General features: G+C 32.6%; 1 protein-coding gene across 4 annotated transcripts in view; it reads left to right on the top strand.

The window, feature by feature from the left end:
* Positions 1 to 13,176: 13,176 nt before the first annotated feature.
* Positions 13,177 to 26,984, top strand: part of LOC134249984 (microfibril-associated glycoprotein 4-like) — an 81,872-nt gene continuing 68,064 nt past the window's right edge. Inside the window, exon 1 of one of the 4 annotated variants that reach the window (XM_062732326.1) lies at positions 13,177 to 13,559. In XM_062732326.1, the coding sequence (XP_062588310.1) occupies positions 13,298 to 13,559 (262 nt within the window). In that variant the 5' untranslated portion in view covers positions 13,177 to 13,297. The remainder of the gene's footprint in view (positions 13,560 to 26,984) is intronic. The other 3 variants (XM_062732324.1, XM_062732325.1, XM_062732327.1) reach the window with 3 other exon arrangements.

Raw genomic sequence — 26,984 nt, 5'->3', positions numbered from 1 at the left:
AAACTAATTTGGTTCATATTATTTCTTTTACAGAATGGAGGTGTTTTGCTGAAATATATGAACGGTTTAAACTTTAATATCACATTTTATCCCATGTTTACCCCTTTATCCCGTGGATATGACCCATTGGATAAATTTTTCATATCCCACACTTAAGTGCAGTTATGACGTCACAATGTTTTTTGCGTTAGCGTGATGAAGTAAAATAAAGTGGAGTGCTATATAAAACAGTGTATAACATCGGTTGTGAAGCATTAAACATGGGATAAAAAGAATCTCCTATGATTTGTAGTTGGATGTGATTTTTATCCAACTCGTTGTGTTTTTATCCCCATGCCAAGGCTCGGGGATAAAAATCAAACAAATCGTTGGATAAAAATCATATTCAACTACAAATCATGGGAAATCCTATGTATATATATCAATTAAATAGGTAAATTATCTATAGCAATTCAATTGTTCATTTGTTGACATTTACTTCAATCATAAGCCATCGATCTTGAACTGTTTTGTATGTATATGGTTGAGGACAACTCATATATTAGATGATTAATCAATCAAAGGTATGTTGTAATTCATATCTTTTCTTACATTTTGGGGAATTTTCGTTTTCTTAATCATTTATTTGAGAAATTTTGGAGTATATAAGACGCATATGTGTAAAGATTTTATCACCAAATAAAACCTAACCACATATACTAATGAACGTTTGTATATATTCACTGAAGTGATCGAGTTGATTTGAAATTAGAAATCCAATTAAATACAAAATGAGTATTAACTGGTCAGTTCCTTGTAATTGTACTAATGAAATATTGAGATAATTAACTCTTGTTCAAGCTGAAGTTCATTTAAATAACACATATCGGAGCTGACATTTTCAATTCAACATGAAAATAATGGTCGAACAATTACCGTCAAATCACATATTTCCTAGGAGTCAATTTTTTGTTGTTTGAGAAAAATATATTGTTTCCTGGAGAATTTATTTCGTGTATGAAGAATTGATCAACTCTGAACCAGATATGTCAGACTCAAAGGTATTTTATATTTTGAATTCACTGAGATATATTGAGTCGAAATATTACAGAGGCAGCTATAGTTTATTGATTTTATTATCTAATTTAGGAGTCATTAGGAGTTTAGAACAATAACGCAAGAAAGCTTTATTACATAATATAATTTTGTGCATATTTAAACAATTTCATTCATTTCTAACATAGGTAAAAAACAATTCACTTTGCTTAAACAGAGACACTGTGGTTTTCTTTCATTTCAAAGTTACTGTTTATAAAGTATTCAATAACGTATTATCCGACCTACATAATCCTAGCATATTAATTCTATTATTCATTGTGTAATTTTTTTTTGTAATTATATTCTTATCTCTACTTCTGAGGGCGGATCTCTCTAACAGAACTACCCTACAACTCTTCAGTGTTCTGTGTTTAGAACTTTCTGGGAAATTTTATTGGAAGGCTGTACATCTGTGGATCAGATTACGTGTTGATTTTAAGAAAGAACATGCTAGAGATATTTTTAGAGATGCAATGAAAGCAGGAATTTCAGGAATAACAAGAAATAAATTTTGGTAACACCTATGGAAAAGCAACAGTTTGAAAGTTGGAAGACAGACAATATTCTTATTCGTTTTTGTATATGATATTTCGAATGGAAAAAGTAAATTTATCATCAGATAGAATTCAGCAATATTATGAATAATAAATCAATTATATCTGACTTTCAAAAGCATACGACAAGCGATTCTAGAAAAAGATAAGATAGGCTAAGGATCCAGTACGTCCACTATTTTGGGTTGTCTTTTAGAATAATACAACAATTTATCAATTAAAACCTGTTACCATACCTTTAAAAAAATAGTAATGGTTTTAGTTATTTGATACACAGTGGGCTCAGAAATGTAAGAACACGTGAAATCTAAATTTCCAATCGTTCTCATTTTTATGCCAATTTTGTTTAAGAAAACAAAAAACACAAGCTTGTCTATCTGCAAAATTTATGTGCATATATCAAACGTATATCATGTACCTATATCAGATGCATTTTAGATATAAAAAATTTAGAATCTTTTCGAAATGAAAACTCAAATTTTACGAAATTCCGACAGAATTGAAAAATGTTGTTAAAACGTCCCAGTTCTGCGCCCTCTTGTAGTCTCTGTTTAAGATTATAATCAAAATAAAAGCTAAGTTTTAAAAATATTCATTATTTTTGTGCTTGGCTACAGAATATCAAAATTGTAACTATGTTCTGGTTTTTACATCATCTAGAACTCTTAGGAAATGAATTAGTTGATAAAACAAAACAAATATTCAATAAGTATTTGTGTTTACCAGAAAAAAAACAACTTTATATAAGACTATGAATGTATGTTTAATAAATCAGATATTAAACTTCTAAAGACCAAAAAACCAATTTAATTAAATAAAATTGTCAGTATCATAATTTATCCTCAAAAGATATTCTTTTAGTCCTTTATATGTAAGTGAAATTTAAAAAAAAATTATATGATATTTTAAATGGAAAAAAAGTCATTTGTAATCTTTAGATAGCTTTCAGTTATATTATGATTGATAAATCAATTATTTCTGACCTACAAGAGTATTAAAAAGGCAATACTGACTAAAGACAAGGTAGGCAAAGATCGCATTCTGCCCCTATTTTGCATTTTCTATTAGAATAATACAACATTTTTTTAAATAAAAAACCTGTTGTGGCCCCTAATTTAAAATTATTATAGGTTTTAAGTTATGAGATAGATAGAGGGCACAGAAGAGTTGAACAAAAGTAGGAATGTTCTCATTTTTATGCAGTTTCTTGTGGATTGTACATCAAATTTTGTTTACGGAGGTAAAGAACACAAGTTTTGTCAATTGCTAAATTGACATACATATATCATACACTTATGTTGGATATATCTTAGATATAGAAATGCAGACGTTTTCGTAAATGAAAACTACTTCAAATTTTACTTACTTTCAACAGAATTGAGAAAAGTTCGGTAAACGTCCCAATCCCTGCCCTTCCTGTGGCCATTGTTTAAACTTTAAATCAGAATTAGAGCTTAATTTTAATAAGAATCATATTAAGTTCTTGACAACAAAATATCTCAAATTTCACTGTTTTGGCTTTCACATAATATAAGTGGTCTAATTCGGCCGTTTCCATATCTTGTCCGTAAAAGAGAACTTTTGTAAAAAAAAAAAATAGTTTATAATCAAGAAATTCAACGCAAGATCAAAGTCTATTTGTTGACAAAAAACTTGAAAGTCTATGTATGGTAAATGTATGCTAACAAAATCAGTAATTTAACTTCTAAGGACGAAAAGAAAAAAAAATAAAGTAAACAAATAAAGTTGTCAATATAATCAATTTTTCTTAATGAGAGTAGACGGACATTTTCAAATGTTGTATTACATTAATAAATAAAATAGTAATAGAACACGGGATCTCATTTGTATTATAATTAAACTAAATGTTTTAAGACTTGTGACGAAAATATATCCCTACTCTGTAGTCATTTAAATACATTTGAAACATTCATGAGAAACCCACTCTATATTCTTGACAGGAAGGGAGAGGATTTGTTATATGATAGCTTCATGTCCTTTAATTTTAGAACACTTAATGTTTCTATGAAAGTCTGCTTCCCCCGGGAATAAATAAATGCCAAACAAAGTTTGGATGAAATCGGAAACTATATCAGCAATTAAATAAATTTCAAAAATATTACAGTTACTGTTTAATAAAAGCTTTTTTCATGTTGACAGTTTTAATATTTCAGAATATTTTGTGTTTGCTTACTTGGTCAATGGTTTGTTAACTTTATAAGAACCCAATTTTGGCAATAAGATTGTTTACAAGATCATCCACGTAACATTAAATTACATTTATTAAAAAATAAAATAAAATAAGGGTTTTGATATGTTGATTAATTGTATACTATTTAACATTCCTCTCCACAATATTTCACTGATATGGATACGTCACGATTGCCTCTCGTTAACGAAGCGAACTCTCTACCATTAGGCTACCGTGACCGGCCAGAACATTTTATTAATGTTGAAGAAAAGCTTTTTAAAAACATTTCAAAATAAACTTTTAAAAATATTTTAATTCTATTTTCAAGAAGCTTATGGTAATTTTTTTAAAGAGCATTTTCTGAATTGTTTTTGAAACATATTAAAACTGTTTCCAATGTTATGTTAGTTTACAAATATTAACGATTTTTGCATGTCATTTTCTTTTTTTAAAAAATGCTAGTGAAAACACCTAGATGAAGCTAAGGAGCAATTTACAATTTGATATAGTAACAGGAAACTTATACGTTTCCACATATAAAACTAAATTCGGTAATTTACAAAGAAAAATGCATTTGTAAAGGTTAACAATTATTTATTTAATGAAAAGATAAATCACAGTGAACAATATTAAATGTCTAGGGGACAATAGATACCTACTCGCAGTTATGTCTGTCTAGTTATGGCCGTTGACAACGCCACGGTGGTCAGCATCAGATGTGAAGGTGTTGTCCATAACTGGCTGACATACGCGCAAAGTCGGAGACAATTGCAAACCCGACGTGAAATGTAAAAATACTATAAGTATTATAATAACAACAATACACAACAGTTAAATAAATATGTGACCAGATATAATAGCTAACACTGAACTAATGTAATTTAAAGATTTATAACTATAATGATAAGTCGATATAGGGCTGGATTCTGTTTTTCTTTATTCTATGGAGATAGAGATTATTAAAGATGAAGTAAATGATAGAATCAAACAAGCTGAATTAATCCCTTAGATATCAATAACACTTTAAGGACAGATGATACAAACAAACAATCATCCGGGTTGGTATATATATATATATTTTTTTTACCTAATTTCATTGCAATAAATTCTAGAATATAAAGAAATTGTAAACCGTCGGTGATGTTTAAAATTCTACCCTTCTGAAACCATCCTTATAATTCTATTCAGATATTTTTCACTTCAATTTCCATTTTGTGAAACTTTGAATAGAAATTATATTATACGCGGCGAAACTTATTTTTTTTATTCATTAAAACATGACTTAAGTTTATTTACAAGACTTTGAACAAAAGTTTGTTTGTATTACTACGCGGCGAAACTTATTTTTTTTATTCATTAAAACATGACTTAAGTCGTTATTTACAAGACTTTGAACAAAAGTTTGTTTGTATCATTTGTCATTATGATAAAAAGTTAACAATTGATCTATCTACAAATGTACAATGAACATAAAAATGGCCAAAAGTTCAATAATGGTTATCACTGAATATTTTAACACCACTGTTACAACGCACTTTGAAAAAATTTTTCAAAGTGCGTTAAAATTTGGGACCAAGCTAACGCACTTTGAAAAAAAAAAAAATTTCAAAATGCGTTAATATCGACCATATTAACGCACTTTGAAAAAAAATGTAAAGATTGATCAATATTACTCCAAATAATCGGTTTGATAAATAACAGATTCTGGTTTAATAATTTTTTTATGATATAGTCACTGTAGCACCTGAGATATTGACGTTTTTAATATTTAATGTTTTGATAAAATAAAAGGGAAATTTAAAGGGTCTTTAAAAAAAGAGTGACGATTGTTTAAGTTCATTACTTCGTTTCTTCTCCTTTTTTGTTTAAATTCTAATCTTTAATAAGTAGATGTAAAGGTGTATAGGGGGCACAAACAGAGGACAGCTTCAAGCAACTTAGCATTTATCATAATAAAAAGGGGCCAATTTGATTGTTCAAAACTATGAAAATTATTTCTCTTTCATACTTTTTACGGTACTTAAAAAATTCTAGTTTTCATCGGTTTTAATTTATTCATTTATTATTGAAAGTTGTCAACGTCATACCAGTTAGGTAAATACATAATTATATGAATGCTTTGAATTTAGCATAGACATCGAGACTGGGCGAAGGACCATGGGAGGGTCTAAGCCCCCCACTTATTTTGGAAATATATATACATCGTATAAGCATTGAAAATGCAGTGTACCCTTTTTAGGTTTATTGCTCCCCTTCCCCGTTTGTTACCGATACTTATGTATTGGAAAGATAAAGATTTAGACATAGAGATCGTATACCCGTCTTCTCCTCTTTTTGACGGGAGTAAAATCAATTCATTTTATAGGTTAGGGTAAGGCTTAGTTTTTTAAAACATAAATAACAAATAAAAGCTTTCCATGACTAAAATAGGATTTTTTTTTCAAAGTGCGCTAAGTGTCTCCATGGTAAAATATATTGATGTAGACTCTTAACGCACTTTGAAAATTTTTTTCAAAGTGCGTTAAGTTGGTCCCAAAATTAACGCACTTTGTAAATTTTATTCAAAGTGCGTTGATTTTGTCCAAATTTTAACGCACTTTGAAATTTTTTTTTCAAAGTGCGTAATTTTTTCAAAGTGTGTTGCCACACACTACATCCGAACTTCACCCACGGTCCACCATATTGTACATATTGTCCCCGCCGGTTCACCATATCGCTAGATTAAGCCTGTTCGCAATACAGTTAAGGTGCGTAATGGAAATATCAACTAAACTTTGTATTTAAAAATGTGTTCGTAATCGGGATGGCGATTATTTTTAGTAAATCATTTATATCGGAAAATTGTCATTATGATTAATAACTACATATCGAGGACGATTATATTTTATATTTAGACTAGTCACGTGATGCGGCAGTCACGCGATTTTGGCATATTGACTTGAAGTATTAATGTTACATATAAATATCACTAGTGCAAAGGGCATAACCAAGTTAAATTTTAAAGTTTAGTATATAAATATTTTCAACACGCACTGTAGTTTCTAAAAAGTGCTGCGATCCTGTCTAAATTCTACAATTTCATTGTTAAAATTATACTTGTATGACCGAATGCAATATTTTTTGCTGGTCAGCGGCATCAAATATTGATAAAAAATTGTTTTTAAGATTTCATCAGGATCGCAGCACTTTTCAGATACCTTAATGGTTCTTTAATTGAAATGTAAAAGCTTACTTTGATATATAGAGTGTATGCTCTTGCACTAGTTCGATTTATTAAGACCCGCCACATTACCCTCCCATGTACTTGCATACAATTATACGGCAGTGTCAATTAAATACGTAATGTACAGAAAATATATTAATAAAATAGTGAAGAAGACATTAAATTCAAGTTATTGGCCCATAGAATATATGTTAACAATATTTTATTTTATTAGAGAATACATATTTTGTTGAGAAAATATTACTCTATCTGTCTTTTACTGCATACAAACTTCGTCACGTTGTAAGAAATGACGTCATATTGACAAGTGTATAGCGATCAGTGACTTGTTTATAACCTGTTATGTGGGATTTAACTAACGACGAAACAACACGCTGTAGTATGTAGTTTGATGATTTCTTACTAGTTAAATTAGCAGATAAACTCATTTTCTGGTATTTTAAAGAAATGTTGTATGACGTATATTGTGATTGATGTCATAATCAAGTTTTCCCGTAAAAATTAGGTTCCGCCTCCTTTCTGTAACCTTCACTGTGCTGCGTTTCAACTACGCAAATACTCCTGTCTAAATCAAAAGATTTATTTACAATTTTTGTCACATACTTTTTCATAGATTTTTCTATAAACTGTCAAAATACTAGATATGACAAACAAATTACAAAAGAAAACATATAATTTACGTTTAAAAAGTAAATGAAATAGAGCGTAAATTTAAGCGAGTTATGTAATTGTTTTCTGCAATAGCTGCTTCCATTAATTCCAGTAATAACTAACGAAGAAAGACATCTTATGGTTTATATTTATATCTGTAAAAATAATCATTCAATGTAGGATTAAAAAGATTAATTATTGTATTAATGATGAGAACGTCTTTATACGTTTCATTGATTGAACAGCCACTGATGAAAAAATCTGTACCGGCAACATGCCAATTGTCGTTCATGCAGTGATTAACGCAATGGGTTTTCTAAAGAAATAAAGAAGAAAATATTCAGTGGATGTAAATATATATACATTCTCGCTAAATTGCTATCAGTTTTACATAGAATATACATACATCCTTGCTAAATTGCTACCAGTTGAACATAGAATATTGCTCTTTAAAGCTAAAAACAAAAATATTGTATATTGCTACATAAGAAAGGGAAGATGACACTAGAAAAGTTAAATTTATCATGATTATCATAGCGCTTGGTTGTTAGATTTACATCAACGTCTTCTTTCAAGTAAATATCCTTGTAGGAAACAGATGAGTCAGACTCTGGTGTCTTTTCCTGGTATAAGTTTAATTCTTTTTCACTTGTCTCATTTTACAACCGATTGTTTTCATTTTTTCTTTGTTCTCTTCTACGATAGGAGTTTCTTAGAAAATGCTTTAAATCACAATGACTTAATGACACGATGACTTCGCAATGACTTAAATTTTCGAGTAATTACCCGAGACAACGAGCTTGCAAAAATTTAATTCTCGTGTATAAAAGTATTCCTCACGATTATAGAGAGGAAAAAAGTAGACCCCCACCCGTTTGTTTACTTTGTTACACCAATAACAAAAAAGTATTGTTATACGCACATATACAAAGCGGTTTATATAAAAAAACGTAAACTGCCCTAAGTTTTGTTATACCGTATAAAATAAGTTGAAATAAGCATTATTCCTTATAATTTGATTTCAGTGCAAACAATGAGACAATGTTTTCCCAAGAATAAGACTTCCCATTGATTAAATCTTAAATGTAACTTCAAGCGGAGAAATAGGTTTTTTGACGTAACTAATTGTGACGTAGGCAAGTTATGTAATGTAAAATGAATAAAATCTTTTAGCCAATCAAATGACGTGTTACAAGTAAAATTAAATTATTTCAGAATAATATTTCGATATCGGATATCCTTAATTCAGAACTACGTTTTAATGTCGATTCTCCTTAATTAACAAAATATTAATTTTAATAGTACTGTGTTATTACTTATCTATTGTATAAGATGATGTTCATAGCAGAAATATAATCAACTGTTATCACCAACCATTTTCACTTTTTTCATTTGTGATTTATTATGACATAAATGGTATGTGCCTCTTCAGAATAGACGTGAATGAGGGGGGTGGGTGTCAGGGAATTGGATTCTGTTTTTCTTGGACATGGTAATCGTTTTATTTGAACTATCATAATTATTGGTAAATTTAAGCTTTTTTTAAAATTTTTAAATATACATGCCAATTAAATAAGAAAGAATCATTCAAAATCAAACGAAAAAAATATGCATAACGGACCTAGAAATTTAATTTTAATTCGGTATTTATATATAATTAACGTTTAGAATATGTCAATCCTGATGAAATTGTTTTCTCTCAGTTCACAAGCGACTGTTAACATGTTCATTCATCCAGGTTCCCTTCTAGGATGTGACCTTACTCTTCTCTTATCTCAGTTTAAAACCCAGTGTTTTTTTTTTTTTATTTTTATCTCAGTTCACAAACAACTGAATTTCATAGTTATCTCAGATTACAACGCACTGTTTTTTTTATATTTATCTCAGTATACAATCCACTGTTTTCATAATTTTCTCAGATAATAACCAAATGTTTTTATATCTATGTCAGTAAAGAACCCAATGTTTTCAAATTTATCTCAGATTACAACCCCCTGTTACATATTTATCCCAGTTAACAACCAATGATTTCATATTTATCTCAGTTTACAACCCACTGTTTCCATATCGATCTCATTTTATAACCCACTGTTTTCATATTTATCTCAGTTTCAATCCATTCGTTTCATATTAATCTCAGTTTACAACCCACTATTTTCATTTATATCTCAGTTTACAACCAACTGTTTTTATAATTATATCAGTTCAAAATATTTATTTCAGTTCACAACCCACTGTTTTTATTTTAATCTCAGATTACATCGCATTGTTTTCATATTTATCTCAGTTTACAACCCACTGTTTTCATATTAATCTCAGTTTACAACCCACTGTTTTCATATTTATCTCAGTTTACAACCCATTGTTTTCCTACTAGTATATATCTATATTGGATTTTTTCAACGATGGGACTGACTAACGAAAATGAAGATATTGCCAATTGACTTTTTTTCTCTATTTTTTTTTTTTGCAATTTTCTCTGTCGTTTTAATTTAAAGCTTTAATTTTTAACATTTCTTAGGTCTTTTTCTGAGCATCTGTAACCCCTGTTTTGAAGTAACCATCCCTTTAAGTTTTTTTTTTTCTATTAATGAAGTTGTTCTTTTTTTTCGTTATGGAATTTCTTCCTTATTACTTTAAACAATATAAATCCTATATTACCTTACTGCTACTTATTTATAATTATTACAATTGAAAGTACAACCATTACTTAACAAAAATAGATTTAACAATTATTTCTTTTTTTTTTTTGCAGGACTAAATGCAAAGAATTTTATATTAAATATTAAACAACATATTTTTCTTATAATTTTTGCTTTCTCCTCTTTCTAATCTATTTATAAGAAATATGGTCACCTTTGCATCTCGTTTTTGAAATAAAATCTTCGATAGTGTGACCAAACACTCAACAGAAAATATAATATGCTTTGCCAATGGTATTTTTAAAAAAATTCCTTTTTAAAACAATAAAAACGATAAGAGACTTGGCAAACATATATGCAAGCATGCATCCAAACCCTTCAAAAATAAACAAAACGAATTGTAATTTAGATATTCGTGCAAGTTAAGTACATTGTATTTTTTTTCACTTAAAATATCTTCTTTCACTTTTTATATTAAAATAAAAATTTCACTTGTCAATAAGATAAAACATGCCTAATAGACATATTTTTGCGTCATTTGATGTCATAAAGCAATTTAAATTAATTGGGACACTTAACACCTCTCAAAACTATCAAAAATTAAAAAAAAGATTATTCGTATCCAATACCTCATGAAAATTAATCTCAACGCAAAGATAGATTTGTTCTTTAAAGATAATTGATTGACGTGGAATAGTGTGTACATTTTCTTTTGATAAAAGCTCTAGTAAGATAAATTGAATTAAGTTGCTGTTTCAAAAACACATATAAGAGAAAGAGAGAGAGAGATTGGGTTTGAAATGGTATTTTTGAAACGATTGTCGATTATTGAATAATAAGGAGCAAACGTTGATGTGACCGGGCGGATAGAGATGCTTACTTCTTCATGGTACCTGGTCCCATCGCTGATGTTTTTCCGGTCCTTGATTGTCTTGCTCTTTTTGTTTTGTTTAATGGATTTTTAAGCTCCAATACTATTCGTTATCTCCATATATCCCATACCTTATAGAGTTGAGGTTAGTATTCTATACAAAAAGTGGCATTGATACCTTTTGAATAAATATCAATTATCAATTCACAACGTAATTTATTTGTGAACCTCATACACAAATTGCTTCAGGGAATGAAAAAAAACCGCTTTTAATTTCTTAAGAATTCAAACTCATATTGAGAAAGTATTAGAAATTTTAAATGTGTGATAATTGTACCTTCAACAGATTAATGTGAAGAATTAAATAAATTTGAAAGTCTCATTATACATATTATATACTGGGCAAAATAAGTTAGGGATCATATTTTTACACAGAAATATTTTTTTCATACCCATGAATTTATAGGACAACTAGGCGTAAGTAGTTTTAAAAACATGTCATTAACATGATTCGATACTTAAATCACACGTGTTTACTGGGTTTTGGGAAATATTAATCAAGAAAGTACGTGGCGTTAAAAAAGTAAGTGGAACGATGGAAGCTTTAAAGTATCAAAGAGGGTTTTCTGTAGCAGGGATGGGGTAATCGTAATCAGTAATCGTAATCAGCTGTAATCGATTACAGCTTGCCAAGTAATCATAAGTAATCAGTAATCATCCATTTTTCTGATTACAAGTAATCGTAATTTAATCGATTACTCTGTGAAAAAAGTCTTGTAATCATGTTTAATTTTTGATTACTTTATGATTACAATTATTAAAAAAAAGTTCATGAAATAATGATTTCTGATGATATTCAGTGAGCAAAAGTTATAAAAATTATATTAAATGTACGACTTTTCTATAGGATCATTATTTGGCCAATTTTGCTGAGACGCACCGGACGGATTTCTACTCAAACAGCTGGAAACAGACTTCAGAAAGGAAATCTCCAGGCTTGCCGACCTGCCGCACGTCCTTTATTTAAATAAGAGTGCCGCAGAAATCGACTACAGTGGGTAACAGAACACAAAAATTTGGCAATAACGTCATTGGTGTTCTGTTCTATTCTCAGACGAGTCACGACTTTGTTTTGACTTCCATGATGACAGAAGACTTGATTGAATTGCAATTGTGGAAAGATATGCTGATTGTGTCATTTCTGAGCAATACAGAGTAAATGGAGGTTTGATGATGATTTGGGCAGGCATAAGTATTGACTACAAAACCGATGTGCACATTATTGAACGCAACCTGACAGGTTTAAAATACCGAAATGATATTCTTCATCCTATAGGTTGACGTATTACATGCATAATCGGGGATGATTTCATCTTAATGGACGATAATGATTGATCTCATAGTACAGCATTGCAGGAGGAATGGTAACAGATCCCTCAGGCTAGCTTTGAACAGCTGACAGGCAACATGAGTATGCGCTGCAGGGTCTTGCGGTGAGGTCATACAAAATACTGACAATCGCTCTAGTGAAGTAAATTGACTCTTCGGAAAAAATATCATTTTCAGGTCTAACCCCAGAATGCTGAATTCTATAGTGACCTTAATGAACAATTCGTATAGTGTGTTCAAACAAATTTATCACATCTAATGTTTAATTTTCACTTTTGAAATATAAAATATGATACTTAAATTAAAAATGCATTCTGTTTTCTATGATCCAGTAATTGTAAAACATATTTAATTTGATGATCCTTAACTCTTTTTTGTCCAGTATATATTGATTTATATATCTATTTCTGTTTGTTAAAGATGTAGTGGTTAAAAACAATATGTCCATTTTAAGTTTTAAAACTGGTATATACAATGTTTATAATGCCATCCACTACCAGCATTAGTCTGAACTTGACCTATGACCATACATCCTGAATATTTTATTTTTTCTTGACTGTCGTATAAAATTCGCTGCTGAACGTTAAGTGTTTCGGTAGAGTAATATATTAGGGAAACTTTTAACTTCCCAATTTTAGGGTATATAAACTACAGATTGTTTTAGGGGAGCTTATTTTCAGACAGCGTGCAACTAAAATCATGGCAGGAGTTTGGGCGGTTATCTTCGTATACGTCTTGTTCTTTTGTGCGGCTAGTTGTCAGCAAATTTATTCCGATGACAAAAATTACTGCGACCGTAATGATCAGACGATTGAAATATTGAACGAAAAGATTGAGTACTTACGACAGGAGAACGCGAAACAGATGGATTCCTTAAAACAAGAAATCGCGCGAATTAAGAAAAATGAAACTAACATCCACGAAGATTTGAAGAGTAGTATACTGGAAACCATCAAGTCAGGTAACTTTCTCTCTCTCTCTCTCTCTCTCTCTCTCTCTCTCTCTCTCTCTCTCTCTCTCTTACCCGTCATAACCGACTTGTGAGGAATTGGGCGCATGGAATACATTGTGGGGAAAGTGCTTCCGTATTACAATTTTATCAAAATAATAGGCAATTTTGATGGAAAATAACTATATTATTATAGACTCTCCTTTCTTATCGTAAAAATTACCTATCTGTCGTCTCTGTTTGTAATCAAAAATTATGGGGAATGTTTTTTATCACTCATTCTTATGGGGAACGTCATCAGAACTCCTCTGGCTTTACTGTTGGATTTAACAATTATATCATTCTTGATGTTTTTGAACATTTTTCTCCTTATCCTCTACTTATTCGTGGATACAGTTTTACATAGACATGTGGTATTTTGATGTATAGTCTGTTTAAAATCGCTGAATAAATTTTTAACACTACATAAATGACGTCACAATATTTACGAACCTCGTTACATTGAACATCGAACCCGATTCCACTGTTGTCCACAAACATGCAACGGTTTCTATATCGAATCTAGGAACGGACTGGAAATTGATTTTGTTCATTTATATTTATGTAATAAAAGTAAAATAAAAGGGGAATATATCAAGGATGACAGATAAACGCTGTTGAGTTTTTCTGCATTATTTCCAACTATAACGAGACCTTTATCATGTTTATATTCTAGGATACAATGACATTTTTCAGTGGAATAGGAAGTGTGCATTAAGTTTCGTTTATTATTTAATTAAAATAATTTAAAGGTAACAAGTCATCATAGATAGTGAATTTAAACCCATCTCCTCCTTCCTTCCTTCCCATTTTTTCCCGATCCAACATTTCCACAATTCAAGTTAAATAAAATAGTTTTTGTCTTTAGTTGAATCGTTTCCCTCTTTAAAAAAATGGTACTCTAGTTCATTTCTCCTTTTAAAAACATATTTGTAAAATAATAAACGAAGTCCTCAATTGATCGATGAATTAGAGAGATCAACAAATCGTTTCATTTGTTAGCAGCATTTGTTGATTTCAGTATATCAATTCATTTTCCAGCTTAAAAATTGTTTCATAAATTTTCAAAGTCAAAAGTTATATTTTTTCATTCAGTAAATCAATCTGACATTGTCCCCACGTAACGCAGTTGGGCGTGTTCGTTTGTGGGTGAATGGGCGTCGAAAGCAAATTGAAAGTGGGGTGGCTAATCGAAAGTGGGGGATGGGGCTAAACCAACGAATAAAAGTAAACCAAAAAAATAATAAACATGCACCAATTTTCAATGCTTATATTATGTCAACCTTTGAAAAAAGTGGGGGGGGGGTGAGCCCCCTAGCCCCCACCCCGGTTCTGACGCCTATGGGTGAGTGACGTAATTTTCACCGTGGCATCTTTATCGAATACAGAAGTTATCTTTGCGAGGGGATACTCTACCTTGTGGTGGCCTTGTCTTTTGGTTTAAAGCGCAAGAACAATGACACCATTTATTTCGTTCTGTGTATATTAGTGTGTTTTTTTTTTCTATTATAAAAATTTTGGTCATTATGTTTGAATACGAGAATTTTATAATACTTACCACGTGCATTGCAACAAGACCTTCCAAAATACAAAATAAGGCTTTACCTCACCTTGATTCTTAGAGTTTCAACCACAGACAACTAAGTGCATGTATGGATCCCCATTATTAATCGGAAAACAGTAAGATTACTATTAATTTTCAAAAACATTGGATTTTCCCGTCAATTATGTCAAAAAATTATTCTATAAAAAAATGAAATTTTTCTTACGTTCCGAGACGGACCAAATAATACAGTAAACCGTTTATAGAGATATACACAGCTCGCAAGATAGGAAACACAATTTACAAACAAAAAAAAGAGACAAATTAGTATTTAATTATTTTGAATAATACATAATTTGCAAGCACAATGTCAGAAAGATGTTTCCCTACAAGTATCTCTAACCTTCACTGCATCCTTTTCATTGAAGGTAGGAACTATAAATACTAGCTAACAGGCCGGGGGGGGGGATTCCCTGCGCTGGAGCGGTTGCCCTCACGTGGAATCTTTCAGTGTAAGTTTGATATAGTTGATAGGATGAAGGCCTTACTGTAGTGATCAGTACTATATTTGATTTGCATATATGCATTGTGTGACACTTTTGTCCAGTGGAGTGATTGTATATACCTTATGCCTACATGTATCTTTATTTTGTGGCGAGGTCAAATACGAAAAGGATCTCAAGACCTTAATGACCTTTAAAGATTCACAACCAGTCTCTTAATAGTGGCTCTAGATAAAGTCATTTTTTTGTGAAGTCAGTTACAATATGATGAGCGGTGTCGATATTGTAATGTTAAATTTTATTGACACTTATGGTACTTATTCACTAAAAAAATTAAAATAGAAAAGAAAAATACTTGAACAGTTAAGGTTTGTTATCTCGAAGTTGATGGGACCATAGATCGGCTTCGAGCCGTCCAGGGGTTCGACATATTCAGGGTTATAATTCAAATGGACTTCAAATAAACAGGTAGAAATTTAACATGTCAAAATCCTCCTTGTTTGAAATTTCATTCTGTATTCGACCTCTTTATATTCTGTTTATCAATAGATTATTTTTAACAACGTATACTCTTTATAATTCTCAACATACTAGTATAAACTTTGTTATTATAAATAAAAGTATAATCCTTCTATTGACCGATTAAATCACGTGTATATATATTGTATTAGGGACGTAGCATCCGCGGGGGGGGGGGGGGCGCAGAGAGGCCTGCCCCCCCCCCCCCACTTTTTTCCCCAACATAACCTTTACTATAGTAAATGTTTACTGATAGGGTGGTCGGCCCCCCCACTTTATAACCATAGTATAGTGATAACAAGGATTGTAGGGAAAAAATTGGAAGTGATAGTAAGTTGGCTTTGAAAAAGCTGGCCACTATCCCCCCCCTCCCCCCCCCCATCCTCGAGTTTGGGCAACTTTAAATTTTTTTTTTTGCTTGTCAACTTGTTCAGGTAAGGGAAAAAAAGTTCTCTGGTTGCCTCCCCCCCCCCACTTTCAGAAACGATGCTACGTGCCTGGATACATTAACCGGATATCATCTATGCATTTAAGGAATCACTGTTTAGTTAGTATAGTATGCCAGGGCATTAACGACTGTGGGAAACGTGGGATAATTTGCATGACGGACGAAGTATGTTTCCCACTATTGTTGATGTCCCAGGCATACTATATTAACTAGACAGTAATTCATTATAATTTCATTGCACTGTGAAATAAAACTGTAGAGTTATTAAACCCGTCCAGGATAATGAAAATGTAATTTTATCAGATTCATACATGTAAAATTGGTTTAAACAAAATTATTTTAGCATAATAAAATCAAACGCAAGAAAACTGATCACCTTTGTCTAGCTATAGATAACGACAATAGGTTGTGAATCGGGTCCTTCGTTGGATAGCTTTCCAGTTACCACGGTGGTGTGGTTTGTAGTATCTGACTGGCTTTACCATTATAATCAACATTCATTTGTTCTCTCAAAAACCAAATGTATGGTACAAGAGGTACATATACTAATCTCATCGAGATGGGTAGATTACATATACTAGTATACATATTTACAATAATTATGAGCGAGAAGAAATTACAGGAGGACAGACAATGTCAAAAAAATGGAGATATATATACACAATTTTCGTAAGAATGCTGGATAAGTACTTGTCATCAAATAACAGAATCTTATAACATTTGGATGTACATATAGTGTTTCTGCAACAACAAAATCTTTTCGAATACTACATAATGCATTATATTCCAGTGAATATCGAAATCCGTCTCCTATCTGATTATTATTATTACACAAAATGCACACTCTTTCATTTCTTTCAACATTATTTCATCTACCCATCTCTATTGGAAGACGATGGTTACTTGTTCTTAATTTTGAACTTATAGTTCAAAATTTTCTTGGTAAAATAGTTGAGTATTTTTCACATTCAAACTTTGTTTTAAAAATTTATGTGTAATACCTATACTGAAATTATTCAAATCATTATATAATATTTCTGTAAAAACCGGTCTTTGAGCTTTTGAGCTACAAGGTTCGGGTGCGCGTATCATTACCACTACATTTAAGAAATTTTCATTACCGCTACATAGTCATTACCGAAACAAAAACGTTGTATTACCGCTACATATAGAATTACACATTACCGCTACATTGTCTCTTTCGCTAACCTGCCACTTAAGAGTGTACAGATTTATTTATTTAACTATAACATATACAAGCATAACATTGGCGGATCCAGAGGGGCGGGGGTTGGAACCCCCCTTTATTTTTTGCCAAGTGGAGAGAGAGAAAGAAAGAGGGGAGATACACACGGTTTTCGATAATAGATATTTGTACGTCTAACTTATGTATTGAATATGAATATTTGAATAATTGAATATTTGCTTGAGAGTAAGGAAGGGTGTGTAGTGGGGGGGGGGGTAATTTTAAAATATGTTTTATTTAATAAAGCACTTCAAATTTTTCAAATCAAGCACTGCATGTTCATGGATAAAACACACAGTTTACACAATCAGTAAAACCCCAGTAGCATTTCCAACAATCAACAGCCGACGAGTTTTGAAGTTAAAATGAGATTCTTCGGGAGACAGTCGTCAGCTCATCGGCCGTTGTCTTGGCCGATTTTGACTTCTTTTTTTTGTCGGCTAACCAATTTTGTGTCCATCGATCGGTCCAAGTTATAATTTTTTTGCGTCGGTGGCCAATTTCTTCAATTGAAGTTATCCGTCGACCAACCTTCGATTATCGTCCGACCATCGGCAGTCAGTTTATTAAGTCGGTCTTCCGTCGTTCGACAATAAGAGTGTTCAAAATTTCGCACGACCGTTAAAATCAAACTGTAGCTCGATGATAGGTTGTGGTTATATAATTATATGCTGTGGTTATATAATTATATGCTGTAGGTCAAAACTGCAATTGTTTAAAATTAACCGGCAGTAAAAAACACAGCTAGAAAAAAAAAATCAACCCCGCTTCTACAATCTCCCCTTGTATTGCTATATTTCTGTAATATTCATACATTCCCTCATTTATTTCAAACATTAATATTTTTACTTAAAAAAAGCATTATATGTACCTCATTTCAGTCAATCATGTAATACCTTCCTGTTCAGCACTCCACTCTCTCATTCCTATTACGGTTAGGCCTGTTTTTTGAGCAAGTAAAATTAAAAAAAAAACAATACAACTACAGCATATAATTATGAACCCACAGCATATAATGACGAAACCACAGCATATTATTATGAACCCACAGCATATAATAACGAAACCATATAATAATAGATCCACAGCATATAATTATAGACCCACAGCATATGATTATAAAACAAAAGCATATAATTATAGACCCACAGCATATAATAACAGATCCACAGCATATAATTATAGAACCACAGCATATAATTATAGAACCACAGCATATAATTACAAACCCACAGCATATAATTATATAGCCACAGCATATAATAATAGACCCACAGCATATAATATAATCACCTAACATAAGGAAGCCATGGCGGTCCATATGTATCGGTGATATTTCAATCTATAAGTAGCGGTAATGATCGGTTGAAATTTTGTAAAAAAAATTATAGCGATAATGAGTTGAAATTTTTAGCGATGTAGCGGTAATGTTGAGCTCCCCAAGGTTCAATGTGTCGACTTTAATTACACAGCTGATTCCATAGACAACTAATGTCATTTTTGTAAATGAGAAGTAGCAGGTGACCAAGAATAAGTCTTTGGGGTACACGAGCTTTAAAGGTAAACAGACACAAAAATTGAAGTTATATGTCTAGAGTATTTGCTCAAATTTTCTGTATTTTATCACGACATATATATTCAATTGCTATTTAGCTTTCCACATGAAAATATAATAAAAGCCTTATTTCATCTCGGAATTATTGAAATTCGAACTTGTGGACTGGTTTGATTGACATACATGTATCCTCCCTTATTCACATTTTTTAAAATTTCATTCTTAATACTTATGAAAAGTGGCAATTTTGATGTGTATTAATGTGTATCAAACTATTATCCAGAAAATTCAGAGTAGATATGATCGAAAGCAAAATTCCCTCACAGTACATTGTCAGTCCTTGTTCATTGGTGTGTACAGACTTTACCAACTGAACACACCCGGTGAGTCGTAAACTTTAAGTAACGATAACAGAGCTCGTTCACGGATGTGTAAATTCAATCTACTATGAATCTTAGATCTTCTAGATCTGTCTTGACTCCCATCCCTCTTTTTGATTTGTCTGATCTGCTTCTAACATGCATTAAAGTATAAATGTTGCGGTCATACGAGATTGATCGCCGGTTGCAAGCTAGCTCAGTTGGTAGTGGACTTGTCTAGAAGATTCCGAGGATCCGGATTCAAATACTATCGCAATCTTCGCCATATTTTTTTTCCTTACTCATTACATATAACTTAATTATGTCAAACAAGTTATATTGAATATCAATCATCAAAAACTAACATTTTCACTCATTCACAAAATGTAGGTCAGATTCAGCATCCGAAGCAAGCCCGGTAGTATGCATTCTTAGATGTATCATCCATGCAACTTTGGTCATTAAAGATCTCATAAATGTAGTTACTTGGAAATGAATCATGCACCAAAATCTTTAACCTATTCACGCAACCAGAAAATGTAGGTCATACTCAGCATCCGAAGCAAGCCTGGTAGTATGCAAGTTGGTCAACGTAGGGCTTATAGTTACTTGGAAGTGAAACCTACACCAAAAACTGCACCAAAAATGTTAACTTGCTCCAAAACATTAACCTGGTCATTTATTGGCTGAAATTGCAGCATCTGAAACTTTGACTGGTACAATGAAACACACTAGAACCATCTTCTATGCATGTCTAATCAATAAAGGACATAGAAGTACTTAAAAAGAAAACTGCTCCAAAAAACATTACCTCTACCTGGGACGCCGACACCGACATTGACGCCGACACCGACGCCGAGATATTACATAAGCTCCCCCAACTTCGTTGAGGTGAGCTAAAAAGGTATTGGCAGTATAAAAGAGATGAAAACAACACTAAGTATGCATTTGACTTTATTTTGCGACTTCTCCTGCGATATGCTTTCCCATAAACGACCCCCCCCCCTACGTAACTGTCACTGTCTGAGGAGAAAATGTCTTAATTATTATTTTTTATAAAGTCTAGTCAAGTTTAAGTTGTTGCATTTATAATATAAACGTTTTCTCTCGCTGTTTTGACAGTGAGAATCCCTACGCAAGCCGTAGATTGTACAAATCATGCATGTTTTTACCATCCGATCAACGAAAATATGAAAACTGTCAAACAGTTTCGAAGTGTTTGAGAAAACTAGACGTATATGACAACCGGACAAATGACCAAAATAAAACTTAACTATTGCCATCTTCCGTGGGATATTTGTTTTTTGTAAATACATCTTATAAATACCGAAAAAAGACGTGAACCACATCTCTTCCGACTCCGAAGCGGTGAAAATCTACTCCCCCATACGTTGAAAACGACTCCCCCATACTTTTTAGCGACTCCCCCGCGTTACCCGTTGTATACGGTGAATACATTTACGACAATACAAATCGAACTTAATGGGATAAAAAAATCGAAACATTCTTGGATTCGAAATATAGGCATTAAAAACAGAAAAAAAAGAATTTCTGACTACCACCTGACATATCTATAGTATTAGAAATATCGGTGTGCGTTGTTGAACATCCCCTAGAGGATTTTTCTCTCGTATGCATGAAGACACAACCATTTGTCGATAGAGGGCAGTGAATTTACATAAACATCTATACCTGGCCCTCAGAGCCATTTATGAATGCGGGGTCTTTTTGCGTGCATGTCAACACTTACTATGACGAGGGACCTCGATCGGTTCATACGGTATCATAAGAAGGACTGATCTCAGCGTCCCGCAGTGGATTCGAATTCGCGAATTAAGGACACGGCGCCACGCGGAACACTTTTTGGTTAGTAGGAGAATACATACATTTTCACTTTACGATACATAGAGCTCCGTCTTAACACAAACACTTAACACCCATAGATCACTCACTTCCCAATTTTGGAAGAGCTAGGGGCCCCCTTTTTAAAAATTACCAACCTAGATTATATAAGGAATTTCAACCACTGTGCCAGGCCGGTGTAAAGATGTGTAATGACTACCATAGTAATGAAATGACGGGTCATTTTCTAACGACAAAAACCTGAAGAAAAAAAAGTCCCATTTTTTGTATGCACTATCTAAAAATTTTACCCCTGTTGAAAATTAACATTTTTTTTTTCCATTAGAGTGTTTGAACTTCAATGTTTAATTCTCCAATATGTCCTCATTGACGAACAGTGGTCGTATGTTTAAATAAATCACCATTACATTTGTATATTTCTATATTTCAAACACATTGAAAATCGCAAAATGCCAAATATTAGTTATATTGGTTGGCTGTCTTTTATTCCTTTCATATTTGGACGTTTGACTGATTATAGACATTGATAGCTAAGACAAAAAAGCGGAAAGATATGCAATGTTATATAATTATGTATATATTTTGGATGATATAAAGTCCTGTTTATTAGGTAGAATGTATCGAAAAGGATATTAATAATATCTCGTATGAAGACATACTTTTGGTATAATATATTATGAAAAAAAAAGGTGAAATTAATGAACACTGATTTTAAAATATCAACAATCTATTGGAATTCCCATAGGTAACAATTGTGCTCCATTATCAGCAGACCTGTTTTTATATTCATGTGAAGCAGAATTTGTGCAAAATCTTATGCGTGAAAAGAAGAAAACACTCGACATTTAGATATATCGACGACGTATTGTCAATTAACAATAGTAATTTCCATTCCTACGTCGGTACAATATATCATGGTGAACTTGAGATAAAAGATACCAGAGTCTGGCACATCTGCTTCATACTTGGATATTTTACTTGAAAAATGTGTTAATGGTAATCTAACAACCAAGCTATATGATAAACGTGATGACTTTAACTTTTCTATCGTCAACTTCCATTAATTATGCAGCAATATACCTTCATCACCTGCATATGGCGTCTATATATATATATATATATATCAATTGATTCGATACGCAAGAGTACCTATATTCTCTACGTATGAACAATTTCTAAAACACAGTAAATTATTGACAAGCAAGTTGATGAAAAAAGAATATCAGCAGTCTCGTTTAAACACATCATTTCTTTAGTTCTATGGTCGATACACGGCGGGTGTGACCGGTCAGCAGGGGATGCTCACTCCTCCATGGCTCCTGATCCCACTTCTGATGTTTCGCAGGTCAGTGTTTGCTCTGCTCCTATTTTGTATTGTTTTATAGATGTTGATATTGAAAACTGTTCGTTATCTCCATATCCTTCTTCCATCAGTTATGAATACAACAAGTTGCTGTCCTTAAAAAAAGGACTGAAATACGTGGACCATATGCATGTTTTTCTAACCGAAATTCAATTAAGAAATTTTCTAGGTGTAGTGAGTATTCATGTAGGTTTGTTCACATTTTCCACAATGATCTGCCTACTTATGACTGATTGTAGTTTCAAAGCAAAGTTGTTAAAGTTTATCTCCGATTAGCGGCCTTAAGTTTTGTCAGTTTCAAAAATCGGGCTATTTGATACATGAGCATGTAACCGATAATGGCTGCGACTTGACACCTGTTCTGGATTTATGCGGAAGAAGAACAGAGATATGATAATGGTTCACGTGTATCACAGCTCTGTAGCACGCAGAAATTTTTGCCCCCCCCACACACATTAAAACCCGTTGCTATATATAGACCTCTATCAAACGGTATTGGATTGCTTATAGACCTCTATCAAACGGTATTGGATTGCTGAAAAAATTATTTTGCGAACCTTGATGCACAAGACTTATGCCATTGAAAACTTCTTCTATCTTTTAAAATCTAGAATTAGTCGTTGAGTGACGTTTTTCATTCAAGTTGTTAAGTTACATGTATCTAATTTCTTCCTACTTTTTAAAATGCTTGTACAATAGAATCATAGTTTAGTTTGTAATAAAAGGTATATGACTGTATAAGTGGGAAATTTGGATCCGCCAGTGACTATGTAAATGCGATATGTGGATTTAAAAGCGTGATTTGCAAATAATGGCATATTTTAATTCGAATAGGGCGAATTATTCTACGGGCAGGTTACCTAAGGTGCGAACTCTCCATCATTCTAGCGCATGCATAGCCTGTCGTTTGCATCCTGTTAAATCTCGCTTATATATTTGCTTAGTGGACCTCAGGGTCCGCGCAATCATGACATATATGTCTGCAATATATTCCTTTTAAAATTGTTCCTATACAAAGCAATAAACGAAAAAAAGTCCATCAAATCTATTGTTATACCTTTAAAAATTTGTTCTTACATAAATCTAAACGAAAAAATTCCAACATTTTTCATGTTTTGCTGAGCGGGCACAAAAAAAAATCGATGTTGGACCGTTTAGTGAGATGTTGGACCGCTTACGTCACAGAATGGGCGGGGCTGAATCTCATTTTCATTCGTTAAACAGTGACGGAGTTAATGTTAAATCACGGAATGCAGTACAAAATACATGCATGTCAATAAAATAAACTGAAAAGTATAACAAAATAATTATTGACAGAGTTCTCGGGCTAAATGCGTTTTGTCGGACCCTCGAACCAAACTGTGTCCCTTCGGTCTAACAACCTCAGACAGACAGTTTGGTTCTTGGGTCCGACAAAACGCATGTTGCCCTCGAACCCAGTCAATAAATGTGTAATGATTTGCTGAGCGGGCATAAAAACATTCGATGTTTGACCGCTTAGTGAGATGTTGGACCGGTCGATGAGATGTTGGATCGCTTAAGTCACAGAATCGGCGGAGCTTAATCTCATTTTCATTCATTGGTGTTCAGTAGTGACAGATCTGAGGTTACATCACGGTAGATAGTACAAAATACATGTATATGTGAAAAAAATGAAAATGAAAGGTATAGCAAAACATTTATTGACTAAGTTCTCGGGTAAAATGCGTTTTGTCGTTCTAACATCCTCAGACAGACAGTTGGTTCTTGGGACTGACAAAGCGCATGTTGTCCTCGAACTCCGTCAATAAATATATAATATTTAACTTATTTAATTTAACTTTGACCTTTTTCATAAATATGTAAAATTAATATGAATAGTTAAGCGCTTTTCTTTGTTTGCTAGTACGGAAATAAACGTCGCAGCTTTCGCAGAAAAAAATATATTAGGTATAAAATATTTTCTGCAACAGCTGCGACGTTACCGTAACTCGAAAATCCTATTTCGTGGGGGTGGGGTGGGGGTGGGGTGGGTGAAGGGGGGCAACTTTTTCGGATACTAACTTCTTTCAGTATCTTTTTTTTGCATACAATGTTACATTACCCTTATTTCAATTTACTGTACCACAAAAGGGGGAAGCAACCAGCCTATCAATGAACATTTGCAATAGTAAAAGTTATGTTGGGAAAAAAGTGGGGGGAGCCCCCCTTCCCTTCTCTGTTGCCACGTGCCTGTATTATTTCCTAAACAGGGAAAGATAACAATAGAAAAAGCTAAAGTCATTCGTTTGGCAGAAAATTTACTTTTAATTTAGTCTTAAATATAGTCAGTACTGGTATAGTCAGAAGAACGTCCAAATATGAATCAGACGTGGCAATCATATACGTGTAAGGACATAAAATTTCTGCATGTCTGAAAAATATCGTCCGTGTATTATGTGGATTCAATTTTATTTATAAACAGTGGGATACTGTTTGAGAAATTCTTCAAAATTTACTCGTAGAATAAAGAAGATTCCAAGCATAACGTACATTCAAGTACATGCACATGTATGATAACATGGTCGTCTGAGAATTGGATACACAGACATATATAAGAGGAATTTTTTAAAACCCATTGTCATATTGTAATTTTTGAATTTATCGGGTGGTAGTAAATACAAAAATTGTCATATTGTAATTTTTGTATTTAATACCACCCGATAAATTCAAAAATTACACAATGACACCACTTTAAAACAGTGCTTCAATTGTAAAAGTAATGTAGAAACATTTCAATACAGTCTTGTGAATATTGAATTTTTTATGTAGATAAATGTTTTCAATTTTGACCTTCCTATAGTGAATATATGGATATTTCATTCCTAAATTGAACTGAAAATACAGTAGATTGAAAACAATTTCAGAAAAGTTATTTCGTCTGCATCCGAATTTCGCTCAAACGAACATATTCAGGCACTAGGAAATTGAGAAGGGGCTTGCCCTGCGGTTTTTGATCCCCACATATATATAGAGCGGAGCGGATCAAAAACCCTTGATTTGAGGGGGTGATAGAATCAGGAGGGGTGGAGTTTCCTCCCACTTCTATTTCCATGATCGTATTTTTTTGTTGTTACTCAGTTTTTAACATTTAAAATGTTCACTGGAAGTCTGATTGTCCTTTTCATGCTACCCCCAACGTTTTAAATTTGATACAGAAAAATAAAAGGAAATCACCCTTACATCACAAAACTTTTTGATCCAAGATATTGCTAAGGTAATTTGTCATTTTGCCTCTTAAATACACCTTTCAATGCTATGCTTCGACATTTATTGTTTTTCTACATTTTGCCAAAAAAGATTTCAAATTCAAAACTTATACTGGTTAAGCTGATGTTAGCTCCGATGGTCTCATTGGGTTTGCATATCTCAATGCTCTCCTTGCCATTTTGGGCTCGATAAGCCCTTTACTCCTCTAAATTCTGAGTCATTGCCATGACCTCAAAAAAATACAATGATGGTATAATGTAATATTATCAATATACGAGGGATATTCGGAAATTATTGAGACATTTACATTTACTCCATAAAGGACAGAACTTTTTCTACGGACATATTCTATGGGGTTATTATTTGTCTTTATTTATGCCTAGAAAAAAGTAACCCCCCCCCCATTCCGGAGAAAAAATTTCAAAACTAGTTCAGGAAGTTCTTTATATAGTTTTAGTCCATCCTCGCAAGCCAGTGGTCCTGAGTGAAAACATTGCGTTTTGCGCAGTTTGGGGGGGGGGGGGAGAATTTCTCCTCTTTTCAGCATTGATCAATCAACTACCATTCACTCACTAATTCTAGACACATTCTTTCAACAATCTGTATATATTTTCCACCTCTCAACTCTTTATAGTCAGGGACGTAGCAACAGTGGGGACCAGGACGAGGCCAAGCCCCCCCCCCCTCACTTTTTTCCCCAACATTACCTTTACTATTGAGAATGTCCACTGTAAAGTTGCCCCCACTACAGGAAATGTAGTAGTGTATGTG

Source organism: Saccostrea cucullata, unplaced genomic scaffold, assembly GCF_032062105.1.
Source record: "Saccostrea cucullata isolate Sc308-1 unplaced genomic scaffold, CSIRO_AGI_Scuc_v1 ctg997, whole genome shotgun sequence".
NCBI classification, from domain to species: domain Eukaryota; kingdom Metazoa; phylum Mollusca; class Bivalvia; order Ostreida; family Ostreidae; genus Saccostrea; species Saccostrea cuccullata.
The sequence above is the reverse complement of the archived record's forward strand: the minus strand, read 5'-3'. Positions and strand labels throughout refer to the sequence as shown.